General features: G+C 40.1%; 1 protein-coding gene across 2 annotated transcripts in view; it reads right to left on the bottom strand.

The window, feature by feature from the left end:
- The window catches only part of MAPK14 (mitogen-activated protein kinase 14), a 26,545-nt gene continuing 9,712 nt past the window's right edge, over positions 1 to 16,833 (bottom strand). Inside the window, exons 3-12 of one of the 2 annotated variants that reach the window (XM_055728351.1) lie at positions 15,156 to 15,214; positions 14,673 to 14,784; positions 14,117 to 14,146; positions 13,601 to 13,648; positions 13,034 to 13,148; positions 11,918 to 11,989; positions 3,991 to 4,070; positions 3,370 to 3,448; positions 2,887 to 3,060; positions 1 to 2,434 (exon numbers count right to left, since the gene is read on the bottom strand). In XM_055728351.1, coding sequence (XP_055584326.1) covers positions 2,367 to 2,434; positions 2,887 to 3,060; positions 3,370 to 3,448; positions 3,991 to 4,070; positions 11,918 to 11,989; positions 13,034 to 13,148; positions 13,601 to 13,648; positions 14,117 to 14,146; positions 14,673 to 14,784; positions 15,156 to 15,214 — 837 coding nt within the window. In that variant the 3' untranslated portion in view covers positions 1 to 2,366. Of the gene's footprint in view, positions 2,435 to 2,886; positions 3,061 to 3,369; positions 3,449 to 3,990; positions 4,071 to 6,191; positions 6,272 to 11,917; positions 11,990 to 13,033; positions 13,149 to 13,600; positions 13,649 to 14,116; positions 14,147 to 14,672; positions 14,785 to 15,155; positions 15,215 to 16,833 lie in introns of both variants that reach the window. The other variant, XM_055728350.1, reaches the window with a different exon arrangement.

The raw sequence follows: 16,833 nt of genomic DNA on the forward strand, positions 1-16,833 counted from the left end.
TAAATCTGAAAAATAGGTTTTATTTTTAACCAGTGGTATTGTGACATCTTATCTGGCATAACCAATTACAGCAAAATTCATGGATAGAAACAAAATAGCAGATCTCTTTTCTTTGAAGCGCGTCCTCCTGCCCAGTCTGCGGGCAGCTGAACAGCATTGCACTGAAGGTAGGGAGTGCATGCCACCTGGGCTCCCGTTAGAGCACGGACTCCGAATGAAACATTCCCACTCACGCACAGACACACACACACGCACACACAACATCTATATTTTTAAAAATCTTTAGCAATATTTCCGCATGAAATCACACTGTAGCATCTACACATAAAACGGCTGATAAAAATAATCTTGCTGTAGGTTTACATAGTATATCTACATTTTCATTTGAATACCTGGACTGCTGGTCCAGCAGAAAAGGGAGGTTTTCTGTCTTGACTTTTTCGGGCCGAGGAGAGTTTTATCCCAGAGCACAAAAGAACTGCTCTCTTCATCTCACCCCTGACCTTTATTAAGTGTTTGACCTGAACAGATCACTGGAAAGTAGCCTAGGAAGAATCAATGGCTTTGTCATCCGTGTCCCATCCCTTCGTGCCGCCTCTTCAACCACGGGGTAGAAACACTATGAACAGTTCCTCCCCATCCCATAGGTAACAAGAACACAAAATACTGCAAAAGCCTTTCTCCTCACATACACAGGTACGCTGCCCACACAGGATGCCTGCAACAAATAAGCATCTAAAAAAAAAAAAGTGTCCTCCACAAGTCCTAAGATGGGCTCCTGAGCTCCCCGGGTGCGTTTCTAGCACACAAACATGCTGCGAAACCTCCCTCCTGCCAGTCTCTAACTCTGGGCATTTCACTCATGCAGAGTCCTAGAAAATACAAAACATCTGAACCATGTTTGTATTCAAACATACTCCCTTTTCACATCTCCTCAGGCAGAGATCAACCTGCTAAAAAAACAGCCAAGAAGCTCTTATCTGAGAGGGTAAAAAAATCCTCTAGTAAATGTTAGTTTCATATATATAAATATTTATATTTATAGATACAGACAGTGAAAGGGAGATTGTGGTTTTATGCATGCTTATTTCTTTGCTTTGGATTCCAATACTTCTAAAAAGATTATTTTCAGGAAATAACTTAAGTTCTGGCACAAGATGCCATGGTTGTTTCTTTCAAGAACTATTTTTTTTTTTTTTTTTTTTAACATTTGATCTCACAAGAAACCCTCCATCCCACGCTCTCCTCCCTTGAAACCAGAAGGTCAGAACAAAGAAAAAGGTGCATGTTTCTATGCCGTATATTTGATCCTTTCCTCATCAAAGCCTCCAGCATGGCAGTTATTTCACAACGAGCTGCAGCACAAGAGGAAGGATGCTGTGACTTCACGGCACTGGCTGAGGTACTCAGTAAAATAGTTCACTGACAACTGAACTGCCCCAGTGCCATCCCCAAAAAGTAATGACAAAAATCAAGCAGCTCTACATGCACATACAGCTATGACATGCAAAACCACCCCACCTTTTAAGGAACAAAATACACAATGTGTGGCTAGCAAGAACCTCCTCCAGCCTCTGTCTTCTGCAGACTAGTGCTGGGAAGCCTCAGAACGAGAGGAGGGGAAGAGGGAAAGATACAGGAATACTCAATCCAGGGATAGAGGCTGCTGCCTCAGAAAGTTACTTCCCTATTACACAGAGTTCACGCCTGGCTATCTGGGAGCCTTCACCCAGAAAAACAGTGGGTCAGAATTTCCACTCCAGACTTCCTTTCCCCTCTCTCCCCATTCATTTAAGGCACGAACATATTTACAGTTTCAAACAAAACCTTTTCATGTTCCAAGAATCAGACATTAGAAGGCCTGTACATTCTGCTGTACCAGGAAGATCTGGAGGTAAATCAGCCATCTGGCACTGAACAAGGACATCCCTCAACCCCACCTTTAGTCCTGAAGAAAACAGAGGACTCTCTAAGCCTATAAAACAATTTGCATTATTTTGAGGTTACTCAGTTGTAGAAGAATTGATAAATGGCAACGATTGTAACCAAACTTTAAAGGTCAACTTCCCCACCTTGCCCCAGCAGCACAAACTGGCTGAGCACTGTTACTCTGGAAGGACTGAAGAGCAGTCAGCACAGGTCAGAGGCTCGCCCCAGGCTGTACACAGAATACAAGAGAGCATGCAGCATGTTTACATAGACTCAGCTTTCTTCCCTCCCCCCACCCTCCCCAATTCAACACACACAAAACCCCTCCACCAAGGAGAATATTGTTGTGACGAGGCACTTGAACGATAACTGGAGAGTCCCTATGAAAAAGGCCTTCCCCTCACAGTGAAGTGGGACGAACAGAAGAGGGCAGTTTCTCAGGATTCCATCTCCTCTTGGTCAAGCGGTGGTGGCACAAAGCTGATTACTTCATCATAAGTCAGGCCTGGTGGGAAAAGCATGACAGAAACGTAATGGTAGCACTGAAGACATCCCTCATGCAAGAAAACCTGCAACAATCTTAAAGGTTCTAACACTCTTTTAAACGAAAAACATGGTTTGATTAAGAAGAATGGTTACACCACTCTTGGAGATTAACATACGCAGTAAAGGATACTTCCAGAGTGTTGAGATGTTAGTCTGAAAACATAAACACATGAGCAACTATGTCATCTACATATTTATATGCTCATAGTAATTAGTTACCAGGGACTATGCTAATTACCTGCACAGCACACAACATATTTGCTCGGCGTAAGGATCTCAGAAAGAACAGGATGCCCATGTTTTTATCAGTTTCTTTTGTGCCTCTAACTAGCATGGCTTAGTTGAACCGCAGCTGATGGAACCGACAGCAAGGGCAGCAGGTTGGCTCTCCCTCCCGCCCCTCAAACTCACTTTTCCATTCTTCAATCTCAAGTTCTCTGCTTTCAAAAGACTGGTCATAGGGGTCTGCCACTGGTTCATCGTCCGGGTCGTGATACTGAGCAAAGTAGGCGTGAGCCAGCGCTTCTGCTGCAGTAATACGTTTGTCTGTATCCAGTACCAACATCTTCTCTAGCAAGTCCACAGCTGCAAAAGCACCGAAACAGAAGAGAAAGGATTTTATATAGTGAGCTGTGTGACACCGTACTCTAAACTGTAAGCTCATAAAAGCCCAATGTATAAGAGGAATCTGTAGTTTCTCAGGACCCACCCATCACCCACAATTTCTTCCTCTTATACCCTCAGCCCACACATCCTTTGTAAACTTTAAAAATGGTATGTAGCTCCGTTCTGAACTACTTCTGCAGTCAAAACAAAACCTTGGGAAAACCTGTGTCCCAGGACATGCTAGCTTCAGCTTCAGAGAGAGCACAACATTTAAAAAGCAAGCCTTACCTAGTGGATTGGCACCAATAAACACATTTTCAAAGTTCATTTTCGGCATGTAAGACAGAGACTGAATGTAGTTCCTTGCCTGTGGAAATAAATGCTTGGTTGAAGTATAATACGAGCCAGTCGCCAAGACAAAGTACATTTCAATCATCCTGAAGCACTGGTTATTATGGTCTGTCTCCTTCCTTTACCTTCTCCTTATTGATTCTGATACTAAGCCCATCAGCATTATCCCTTCCCAACTAAAGGCCACTCAAGACAGCAGAGGAAGAGCTGACATTCCTTGGGGGTTCATGCAAGACTGAAAAGCAAAGAGGTGCTGCAAGAGCTGCCTGCCTCAGAGTCCTGCTAAGGCTGTGTGCCCTGTGGTGTCTGTCGGTAAGCCACGCAACGTGGCGCACAATGCAAAACCAACTCACATCCAGGCTCTCGTGAGCCTCAGAAGCCTGTGGTTGAGTACGCACTGCCCAAACCTCAAGTCTTCATTTAGTACAAAGATCTTGCTCAAGAGCAGATAGTTAATTGCCCACCCCATGCCACATGCGAGCATATCATTTATAGAAGCAGCAAACACTGCAAGTGAAGACCTGCCCTGCAAACCCCCCTCGTCTGCTCAGATCTCACCTCATGGCTGGGCATCCTGTTAATGAGATATGCAGGGGGTGTTCCCGTCAGACGCATGATCTGCTGAAGCTGGTTAATATCTTAAGTGCCACGTCAAGGGCTTTGTTAAAAACAGTGCAAAAATCATTTTAAACAGAAAACAGCTGCATACAAAGCATCTCTTCTGCAAACCACAAGGCAAAAGCCATACAGGCAGGGTCTACTAATTTTTTTCAAATACTTGTGAAAAGTTTAGCAAATGCACTGGTGAACACTTAGAACAATGAAGCATTACTGATCAGTTGGTAACAGTGTCAGTACAGAAAATATTTCTGTCTGCCATAAGCTGCATTACACTCCAACACAGTTGTGTTCACATTTCCCAACAGTTTTAAGCCACCAGAGCAGACGTTTCCTTTGGCCGAAGCTGCTACTTAAAAATTTTCCAAGGCTGCTGCAGCTACATACAGCCTCAGGAAAATGAACAAAAATTAAAACAGAAACAAAAATTGTATCCTCTGCACTGGTTACCAGCTTTTTTCCTTGCTGCATAGAAAGTACTTAAATTCCTTGTGGTGCAAAGTGAAATCGGCTCACAGCTGACACCTCCTCCTAAACAGCTTTGAATGCACTTTGGTATGTGGGCGAGGTGACAGAAGGCAATAAATGCAAAATTAGCAAAACATTAGCATTGCATAAGAAAGAGTTAGTGGATGTCAGTGAACAGAGAAAATAACAGTGTAAAGTAATGCAGCAGAAAACCAGTATTTGTTACAGTGACACACTAAAGGCCCTCAAACACTTAGTACTTTTGCTATCTCCATACAATGGAAAAAAAAAAAAAAAAAGCAGAAACAGTATTTTATTGATTTATTTTTTTTTAAACAGACTCTTGCTTTGGACCTGGCTAAGAGCAATGATTCTTTTTATTGTGCAATGTTAAAAAAAAAAAAAAAAAAAAAAAAGACTCGCTCAATCTTACGTATGCAAACTAATCTTTTGCTTAACCTAGTCAACCTTTAAGCTTATCTCTCTTGCTAATCCCTTGTACTTCAAATAGGGGACTACCCTTCAGGTCAGGTCACAGGCCACTCAAAGCAAACCTGCATTATTCAGTTCTAACCTTTCCAAGGGCAGAACATGCCATGGTTTTTAAACCACTGCAATATTCAGCAAGTTGGCCAACTGATTCCAACTTGCACCACATGTCTACCTTCATCAAATGTAATTCAAGACTAACTTCGCGTTTCGCATTTACCACTGTTACCTGAAAAAGAACATAAGCTGCAGTAGAAAATAATCTTATCATCACTCTCCACCACGCTGATCCTCTATTACGTATCAGAAACAGCAGAGTGACTTGCTAAAGCATGCTGCTAGTTACTCCTACGGAAGCTGATGGCTCACTATGCAATAACTTGTTAATCCGTATCGTTAGGGCAACACTTGCTCTAACTTTTATGCACGTCACCTTCAGAAACAGGTAAAAGGAAATGCCATTTAATACTGTCTTTGCAGAAGTTCACAATTCAAGAATAGAACAATATAGAAAAAGGCAGTGTGGCTGAAAGTAGAGGTCACCCTTTAAAAAAAGGAGACTGTAAAAAGCTTTGTGCTATTACCTTGATAAAAGGGCCCTTTACATACGCAGCACAGTTAGTTACATTCTCAGCAGACTACATTACACTGTGTGCTCTGGAAACAGCTGCCACAAAAGCACCTAAAAGGTATTTTGGATTTTGTGCTACAAAAACAAAGCTGGTAGCAGTAGCGTTACAGAAATTAATCATACTACAGAAGGGACTGAGTGTGTTAAGAGGATAACACACTTGCTCCTGTTAAGAAAGATCCCTGGGTGGGCAATCTGGAGAAATAATAATTGCGACGAGCCTCAAGCTCTTAGCTGTGAAAAATACTTCCCCAGCAGCATCTGATCATACAATATATCACGAAGTATAAACCCACAAACTGAAAGAAAAGTCACGAAGCAGTAAAATGAGAATATGGGAGGAAGAAAATCATACCACAGGCAGAGGTAAGAGGAATAAAGAGCAGATACACACAGCGTAAGAACTCAAAGCCATCCAAGAGTGAAGAATGACAAAGGAAGAAAAATAACAGAAAATAAATCCCAACACGTACTACAGATAGACTAGAGGAGGGCAACATACAAACTTGGGACTTCCGAAAGGGCAGATATTACAATCAAAGTGTAAACTCACAGACTCTGAGGAGATTTTCTTCAAAAGCTCAGGCCCTGGGGTTCCAACGAGTCTCAAAATGAGCTTCAACTGATCAATATCTAATGATGGACCATAAAGGAAAATGCTGGGACACATCAAAATGAAAAGTGCGATATATCAGCCTATTAATGTTTAGAGTTAATGCCTGCCAAGGCCTCGACTGAAAAGCTGTTTTGAGCAAACCATATTCATTCCTCTCGTTTACAATCAAATACCAGCTCTGTCCATATCAGACAGATTGAACAACTTGTCTACAGATACACCACATGCATCCAATCAGTCACTGCATCCTTAACTATCAAGGAGCAGAAGTCAAAGCTTTTGCCCCACTGGCAAAGGATCAGTTCACATGCTCACTTCACCCTCTCAGGCCCCACACCAAAGTAGCAGCAGTCAGCAGGATTAGGTTGCGTTAGTGACAGATGAAGTTAAGCAGAAGGCTGAAAAGTGTAGCACTAATATTAAAAAAGTCAGGCCTTTTGTGAACACCTACCAAGGTAATTCAGGCACTTCTAAAACTTAGAAAGCAAGAAAGTGTCTGGACCCTGCTCACGACCTACAGCATCCCTCCACTTGAGCAGGGGGTGCACGTGTCCCAGGCCCAGAGCAGGTGGGGCGCTGCAGCTGGCAGAGGGTGCTGGCCCTGCCAGCTCCCCTGCAGCCAGCATGAGGGGAGGCCAAAGCACCTGCATCTCCCTTCTGCCTACAGACCTGCTGCAGTGGTGGAGAGAAACATAATACGAGCTCAGAATTAAAATCTCTGTGTAAAAAGCTCACAAGACGTAACATCGCAGATGCAAATAGCGTTATCCAGAACAGAGCTTCCACCAGGCCACGTACCACCCGCAGCTGTCCTCTTTAACAAAGCATAAATGACAAGACATATACTTGAGGACAAAAAATCCACTAATGACAGTTTTATGTCAAAAAACTCAAGATAGTAAAGAGACACAAGCTATCTTTTCAAAACCATTAAAAGAATAATCTCCCTTCTTCTCTGAATTATCCACCATGCTGCCCTTCAAAACCTACTAGGGATTTTAAGACTGTCTGTAAAGTTTATATTTGCTCTTAAAATTATATCGAACTAGTCACACACTTTCCTTCCAATAAAAGTAGCCTACTTACTAGACAATGTTTTTTCAGGGATCAGTGCCTCCCTGATGTTTTAAGATACAGTTACAAATCCTTGACAGAATATCTTTTGAGTACTACACGAACTTCAAAAAGTGTCTCCTGTTTTTTGAAAAATGCCTTGGAGTTCCTGTAATACTGGCACAAACTGCCTATTGAAGGAAGTCACCAGTACTTCACTCAAACATTTATCTTTTGATGTAAACTTTGGTCTTAAGTTTTACATATGAAATGAATTAAAAGCCCTGGAAATAGTACTTTGTCAGAACAGCTGAACTAATTTCTCACTTCTCAAGTTGCTTGGCCAACTCCCACCTAATGTATCTAGTAGAATTTAGCTTAGCTGCTGAATTGCCGACTCCTAATTGTCAATGCTTAAAATGAAATCAGTATATCCACTGGTGTAGGAGAATTAGCAGAAGGTGCTATACTAACCGCAATTAGCTCAATTAAATTGGCTTTTCTTCAGTGCCGTTTAAAACAGCCCTTACATCTTTCACTCATTCTTGTGCAAGAAACAGTGGTGCAAATCAGACTGCTGACACGCTGCCTCAGAAGTCACATGCCATACCTCAGTTTAAATATTTAAATTCTTTTAAAGGTATTTAATATCACGTGCACCAGGTGTGCCAACAATAGCGCTGCCCAGTTCTTTTCCCAGGGAAAATTGCTACTGGAAGATAGCTGTGTAATACGCTTCAGTGACTTTTCAGATAAACCAAAGGAAACACAGAACGTGTGACCAGCCCTGCCATAAGCACACCAAACCCCAGCCCTGCCTCCAGTTTTAGGCCTGCCATCTCCAACTTGCTGAATTACACCATTCATTTAACTACAGGGCCTACCACATCCCAGAGAAATGAGCCATAAAGCAATTAAAGAGACAGGAAAAAAAGACTTAGTAAATACAAAGCAAAAGAAAAAAACCCCACATGTGCATGGAGAAGGAGAGCACAGCATGCAAACCCCAAATGCCATCACCGGGTACTTCCAACAGCTGACGAGTCTCACTGATTTCTAACAGTCAGAAAACAACCTGCCATCACTACCAGCAGCAGGCACCACAAGACTGTAAGAGCGTATCCAGGCAAAGCAAAGTTCAGAAGTTGTTTTAGCTGCCACCACAAGCAAGAGTAAGATGTATCAGAAGAATATGTAATTTCAGACTGGTTAGTTACCATAGAAGTCTTTTACTACTGAATAAAAATAGTAATAAACACATTCTTCAGAGTTTAAAGGGAATACAGTCAACTCAAAACATACAGAATCAGAAAATTGGCTAAACTAGTACGAAACATTCAAGATATTCTTATTTGTACTTTATATCATTTTATGCAAGTCAAACTGTCAAACTTAAAGTCAACTTTCCTACTTATTTGTATGTATCATTCACATTACAAGAGCTGTAAAAAAATGAAGAATATACATGTTTAACAGAAACTAATCTTGGCATAAGACAGGGGAATACTAGAAGGAAAGCCTCTAGCTATGCCTCTCATTAAGAGCCCAAGGGACTCCGATTTTCATCACCTCAATTTTTTTGTCTCTGGCTAGTCTTTCCCACAGTCTTGCTCCCTTTCTCTGCCTCCTGGCAGAGGTTTTACCAGCATGAGAAATCCATCTTTCATCCAAATATTTCCATCCATTGATTACAATAGCAACAATTCCATTAGCTTACACTCAGTTTTAAGTTAGGAATACTATAACAATCCTGCAGAGTTAAGCAGATATTAATCGTAGGGTTTTTTCCTAAGAGTACCTACCATTCTTGCTTTATGTCAATGACAGCCATGTTCAGAACCTCTAAAGATTAAGTCCTTCAGAACTTAAAACCAAATCTGGCATTATCAGTGGCATAATTACCATAGGCAGAATTGAAGATTATCTCAGAATACAAATTTATTACTTACCAGATTAAATTAACTGTACAGCTTGCCTGTACTGAAGCCCCTTACAAGTTATATATGCATCTCCAGGCTGTATAAAGAAATATCTGATGGACTGTAAATAACTTCACACCATTTCTGCTACAACCTGGGTTAAAGGGAATAGCATTTCAAACAAACCATCTGAACGGGAAGATGATAGTCCTGAGAAGGCACTACCTATTCTGTTTCTATCTACTTAATTTTGGAAATGTGAAGCTATAGAGTTAAGAAAAATCAACATCTTGAGCCCAAAATGCAAGAACGACGTCAAATTTTCAGTTGTCAAATGGGAACAGTTTGCAGCTTCCTGAAACACACAGAATACAGTGTCACATTGCCTCCAACTACAAAGGAAATTCCCTAGAACTGCAGTGGATTTAGATATACTGTATCATTGGCTCCTAGAAGCATGGTAAATATACCTTGAATTAAGCATATTAATATTAATTGCGAAGTCACTAGGTCAGCAATTGCATAATGTCACTACAGGAGGAACAGAGGCCTCAGCAAACCTGCAGGTACAAAGAAATTACTAAGAGCCAGAAGCACCCAACAGGATCTACATCTGGAAAATTCCTAAAACTTGCTCCAAAAATCACGCGCATATAATGATTTCAAAGAACCTTCCAAGACAGGAAGAAGCTGGAACCAATTGTTACCTCACTCCTGGCTGCTCTCTTTAGATGTCAGCAAAACTGCAGTGAAAGCTGACAGCTTGGTGCCTTTCCAGAGACTTGGATAAACGTTACATGCACAAACAAGATCACAAACGCTGCTCCCCTTACAGTTCTCACCTCATGATCAATCAGCATATAGGTTACATAAAGCGGGGAATCACATACAAACCATAACTATAATACTACCAAGTTTTAGTTACAAAAGGAAAGGATTTGGCTTAATTTTTCTTAAAATCAAATTTAATTCAAAAGCGTTACTGCCATTTGTGAAAGAAATTGAGCATTTAAGGAAAAGAATCACAAGCATCTGCTGGGAAATAAAAGTTAGTAAAGTATCTTAATATGACAAAGCAAACAATTTCAATCCTAAAAGTAAACCTTATTTTGCATTGTGGATACTATTGGCTGCAATTCACAGCTAAGAACAGTGTTAGAGAAAAAACAACTTCTCAGGCTTGGAAGATAACAACTTCTCAGGCTTTTGTTCAATTCATAAAGAACCCATCACAAAGTATTTCTTACATATTGCAAATCTTATCAGCAACTATTTTATTTGCAAGTATCAAGATTTTTAAAAATCTAAAGTGTCACTGTTACTAGGGTCAAATAATGGCAGCAGCTTAAAGCCTTCTGCTTTGTTTGAATCAACAATTACCAATTTCTCATTTTTTCCTGAAAAGAAATTAAAAAACCTGCCCGAACCAAATTATAAGTGCTAAATCAGCGGACAGAAATATGGCAACTTTTTTCTAGCTTCAAAACCACTTTTGTGTGGCTGTTCTAGTTCTGTTTCTGACAACAGAAAAATATAGCAGAGATGACTAAACAGTAAAGTACAGCAAGTCCAACAAATGTGGAGAGAGATTATGAGATGGAGACAGGCAGAAAAAAAGGGTTAAAGCACACTGAAAAGGCAGGTGAAACTGTCAAAACTGGAATGAGAGCCTCCCCCCCTGCTTAAAGAGTATTGGAATCTAGATGCTTTCCAGAAGTAATGCAGTATACAGGCCAACACTTCTAACACTAGTTTTCTTTTCAGCAAATGCTAACATATTTGACTTAAATTATTAGTATTTGTATTGGTTATTAACAAAAGTTATTAAAAGAAATAAACTGCAGTTGAAAGAATAAACTTTGGTAAATGGTGGGCAATGTAATTTCCTCTGGCAAATAAAGCCCAATTTCTAGGCAATGAAAAATCTTTCCAGTAGTAAACTGCTGCTGTACATCGTGCAGCCAAACAAACAAAAGCTGCAAGTAGAACTGACACTTGACACAGATTGTTATAATTTCCTGGGGAAAAATGCAAGCAACTCTCATGAAGTGCACTCTCATAAATTTGGCAGTGTCCTACCTGTCCCACTTCGGTGCAGCAAAAAAATAATTTTGAAAAGATGTTATTCAAGCTTGATTTTTCACATCAGCAGAAGCATACAGCAAAAGAAGGCTCAATCTGTTTACACTCAAGCATGGAAGCGGAACCTAAACATTTCAGAGCTATTTGGAACAAGATCCTTGGCATTAAAGAATCTGCAAACCCACTGCTTTCCCCGCATGCCACCAGGATACAGAAGAGAGGCCAGAAGGGATGCTTCACATTTGCTAGAAACCTGAAGAGTGAGAGAATTCTTAGCAGACAGCCTACTCCATGCAGTTATTTTCCACAAACTCTTAGAGCAATGAATTTAAATAAACTTAAAGGAATGTAACTCCCAGAAACAAACATGTCAGTAATTCCAGTGATGCTAACAGACAATAAAGAGATTTGCCTTCTTGCACACCATAATTGTTTCATGTGCAGTAAAACCAAGAACTCACCTCATCGCACTGTGAGCAAAAAGCCATTCATTTAACAACCAACCAACCCACCCCCACAACCAACCCCAGAACTTCTTTTCTTGTGAAGTATGTGAAAGTGAAGATCTCTAACTCCCATTTCAAAAAATATATTACTTTTAAAGGATACGGTCTGTACCGGGGAACAACGTTCTTCCAGTCAACAGTTCAGCCATAATGCATCCCACTGACCAAATATCAACTAAACAAAATAAAATAAACAAAACAATGTAATGCAGAAGAATACAGTCTTAATAGAATCACCCTATCCAACAAGTAGAAACAACTTTCCCCTTAAATAGCTTTATGGCATTGAAACAATTGACGAAACATTGCAAGCTAACTGATACCGTTCAGTAACTACATAGTCTAAGAACAGTCCAAATAACAGAACACTAGACCATGCAAAATCTCCTTCCAGAGCGTAACATGCACTGAACACCACAGAGCTGGGGAGGAATCTACGCAATCGAAGAGGAAGAAACCTGTTCAAGACAGCTCTAAGGAATGAACTTGCATATGGCCTCATGTAAATTCTACCCAAACAACCACCAACTGTTAATACTACGGATACAGGACAAGTCCATAGACATGCAAGAGCAGAAGAGAAAAGAAGAAGAAGTAGTGAAGTATGAAATCAGAGTAACACATTATTTTCTTTGATCCATATCCTCTCCTGCACAAGAACTATTCTTCGCCTTTGCTTTTCTTCTGTGCCTGATCTGGGAGTATTGTAGGGAAGCACAGTGTGTTGCTGAGAAAATACTGGAAACTGTGAGGAAGATAAAACTGTGAAGAACTGGCTAAGAAGAGAGGACAGGAATGGAGACTTATATACTTTTTAGCATATCTTCACACCGTAACTCCAGACATTCTTCAACGTGTTTCCAGCAGCTGCCTAGAAACACACTTTCTCCTCATCCAGATACATTTCACTCACCTTAAAAACCACTGTGCTAGGAAAAATAAGGGATAAGTGCTGACAGTATTTTGCTGATTGCAGTTTCAAAGATTCAAGCCTAAAGAAGTCTCGTGAATGCTATCACAACGATTCTTAGCTTACATCTGGTTGACTGTGGCTCGAATACTAATTCTATGCCTTCCTTCTTTTAATCACCCTTACTGAAGCGTAGTTACTGTCACTGCCAACTTACACAATCAAATGGAAAGGAGCACCTACAAAGGACAACCTCTCTTTTTCCACAAGTCAGGAACTGAAAAGCACTGTGTTAGTTAAATGCATTACCTGTCTGGTTGTAATGCATCCAGTTCAGCATGATCTCTGGAGCCCTGTACCACCGGGTAGCCACATACCCCGTCATCTCATCATCGGTGTGTCGGGCCAAGCCAAAATCCAGGATCTACAGAATAGAAAAGACATCTAACAACTACTGCAGTGGAATGATGCGAACGAGTTAAGAGCAAACAACTAGGAAGTTATTGGATTGGGTGAAGGAGAAGTGTTGCAGCTGCAAAAGCAGACTATGAAACTGAATTTCACAACCCATTAAAAGAAACTAGCCTAGAACAGCACAGGACTCAACAATCAGAATTATGTCTGGATATCTTGCTTCTAAAGAAATTAACCCGATCTAAACTTGTTAACTCTTCACTTTCATGATGTTTTTTCTGTATTTTTTTCCTGTTTTTTTAATGAATCATCCTTACAGCCTTTACAGCTGGGAAGGATGTTATTACTTTGGGCCACAAAAGTATTGCCATAAGGAATTATTGTCTCTTTAATTCCAAGGGACATCTGCACAGCATTCACTCAAATCACAGTCAAACCAACCAGACCTTGTGATTACGTTACCTTTAGCTCGCAGTCTTCATTTACAGCTAGGTTACTAGGTTTTAAATCCTAAAAAATTAAACATTAGCATTAACACTAGTATATATGTTGTTTCACAAGTCCAAAGTAGATAAAATTGTAAATGCAGATAGAAAATAGATTGTAACTGGCTGTAGATATCAACTTCCCATACTTGGGAAAATTATTTTACCCCAGAGTCAGCTATCTCTTCTGTGGTCCTCACAGGTGTCATGTATAAGCAAAAATGCATAAAAGGCTTATCACAACACCAGCGCCACAGAGGTATATTTAACAAATAGAGAACGTATTTCACAAAGATACAGTCAAACTTAGGCAGGAACAGAAACTAAGCATCTTGACAACCACCTCCCATGTTTAACCTTTTGACTGTTTAACCAAAATAATTCTCAGAAAATTTCTCCTGGTCTCTATAGGTGCCATGTTGTAAGATTCTGTGCTACATTTTTTTAAAGACATCTGTTCAGTACAGGAAGCAATCTTAGGATAAATACTTACCCTGTGTATTATGTCAGCTGAATGGATGTACTGTAAAGCAAGATGACAAATTTTATGTATCAGTCCAAGTACCCTCCTTCTCATTTCTTCACTAGACAATACTGCCCTACCCCATCCCACACAATTCAAATGCTACAGCTCGTCTGCAGAAGGAACTGAGTGCGCGTCTATAGGTTTCAAGCAGGTAGGTGTTTCACTTTGTCTCTCCTTAGGAACACCCAGCACTGCCACTACGAACAGAACAACACAAGTAAACAAAACTGAAGAAATGGAAGATTCATAGTCTGAGCAGATTAGAGAGCAGCATGGTATTCCAGACTCTGCCCACAGAAACACATAAAAATACAGTCTTAAATGATATACAACTTTACTGATACAGAGCTCCAAAGACGTATGATGTGAAAGAACGATAGTAAAAGGTTATCCTATGATACATTAGGAAAGTTACAGAAGCCCCACTATGTACTCATATGAATCTCTGAGGATATGACATTCATCAAGAACTTCCACCTCTGTCTATGAGCCATCAACATTCAGGTAGGACAGGTGCAAGTACCTTCAGTCCCCGAAGAATTTGGTATATGAGGAACTGCACATGGTCATCAGTGAGTTTCTGGCATTTCACAATGTTGTTCAGATCTGCTCCCATAAGGTGTGTCACCAGGTACCTACAAACAAAAGGAAACACATAGGCTATGAAGCAATCCCTTCAGCAGTACTAAGATAAAAATTCCCTACGAAGCTCCAGTAGCAGGGCTGACTGTCCAAAAGCATGTCGCTGAATGAAATATAGTTCACAACGCTTTAAAAAACATAGCAGATTAGTACGCTGATTCCTACAGCACTGGTCAATAAAACACAAATGAACAAGTTTGACGAGTCCAACAGTTTAGGATGTCCTAGTATCTTTTTGTTGGAATTCAGAATTTTTTGGAATGACAGCAGACAAATTAAGGTGGCAAATATTTCTATAATAATCTGGGAGATGTAAGGAAGATACAAAAGATGTTTTGTTCCAGTCTTCAGAGAAGTTACCTACACATCATTGAATTCTTCTAGGGACTTGGCAGGGGTGAACACATCCAACAAGCCAATCACCTAGAAAGAAAACAGTAAAGTGAAAAAGCTGTGAAATACAGTCATAGGTACTAAGATCCTTTGTGGAACAGAAACCACTCATTGCAATAGATGTTTCATTTCCAGCTACATGAATCATTCAGACGTAGACAAATTAGTATTCATGCAAGATCAGCAAAAACCATTCCAATTCTTGTGTAAAAAAAAATAAAACCATTAAGGTTAAAAATGTACAGCTGTCTTTGCACACCAGCCATCCACTGAAAGCATCAAACAGGAACCATAACAAAAAGCAGGTGTAAACACTGGTTTAGAGTATCTTATTTCCAAAATCAACTAAAGTTTGTTCAGGAAGTAAATGGATGAGAAAACCAAAAAAACAACCACCAGGCAAAACTGTTTGCTTCCTGCTCAATTCTTAGTTATACTGTTGACTAGATCCTAAGATCAGAATTGGGAGACTATACTTGTTTCACTTGTGTAATGGCTAGAAAAATTCAAGGATCCATAACACAAGCAATGAATAATGACGATGACACTAGAAAAGTAGTCAGGGAAACAGTGCAATGCAATGAGGACCCAATTTTCACACACTTGACAGCTTCACACTGTCATTTGTATTTTCTGCCCAAAGAGTAGCTACTCCACCTTTTGTTTAACAGCTGAACTATTTGAGGGTAAAAGGATATGCATGTGTTTTGTGCAAAAGAAGAGCTACACCTTATTATCCCATAATTATCTTCTAGGTCATTTACAGCATTTAAAAAAAAAATATATTCCATCTGGTCAATAAAGTTTGGTCTGTTTTTCACTGAAACATGCTTTTAAACCTTATTTTCCTTCTCTTAATAGCAAATAATATTTTATGAATGTGAGACAGAGAGAGGTTTTCTTCATCCACCTCCAAAACACTCCCCTTTTCAAGTCAGCAGCTCACTTGTCTCAGATACACAAGCATCACACACATTTCAGCAACTTCAGTAACGGCTCAAGCATGCAGACAAAATCAAGAGCTGGATCCCCTTGTTCCCCTTCGCACCATCCTTTTTATCCCATTGTTTACACTTGCCAAGGATGTCAGAATCAACTGAGATACTGTCTTTAGTTTTTCTGCCTAAAGGCAGTATCTTTGGGGAACCTAGGCTATGTTTTTGGAAGAGAGCAAGTAGGTAGGAAATAAAAGTCTCTGTCTAATCTATATTATACATTATAGATTACATTTTATTGAAGAAACTGGAAAGAAAAACACTTCCCTGCCTCCCCGATATATACTGTGGCAATTCCATTTCTAGACAGGCATGTTCTTCAAACATTCACACCCATCCTGCATTAATAATTCTTGTGCTTACAGTTTCCTTTTCTGGTGGACTCTTCTGTATTGTTGTTTACAGAAAAAATCAACATTATCCATCCAGTTTAGCATGGAAAGACAAAACTGACTTTGCTATCTAGACTTCAGAAATACAGTGATGTGCTGCAGAATAACTGACTCACTTCTATGGAAGCATGAACACCAGTGAATTCAGAATCCAACTCTTCATCTTTTGCTTTCCCCTCCCAGCATTTTAGCATGTCACAGAACTTATTAATGTCTTCATATGACAACAAACCTGTATCTGCTCAGCATTGTGCTTTATGCA

The sequence above is a fragment of the Falco cherrug genome, chromosome 16, assembly GCF_023634085.1.
Source record: "Falco cherrug isolate bFalChe1 chromosome 16, bFalChe1.pri, whole genome shotgun sequence".
Taxonomy (NCBI): Eukaryota; Metazoa; Chordata; class Aves; order Falconiformes; family Falconidae; genus Falco; species Falco cherrug.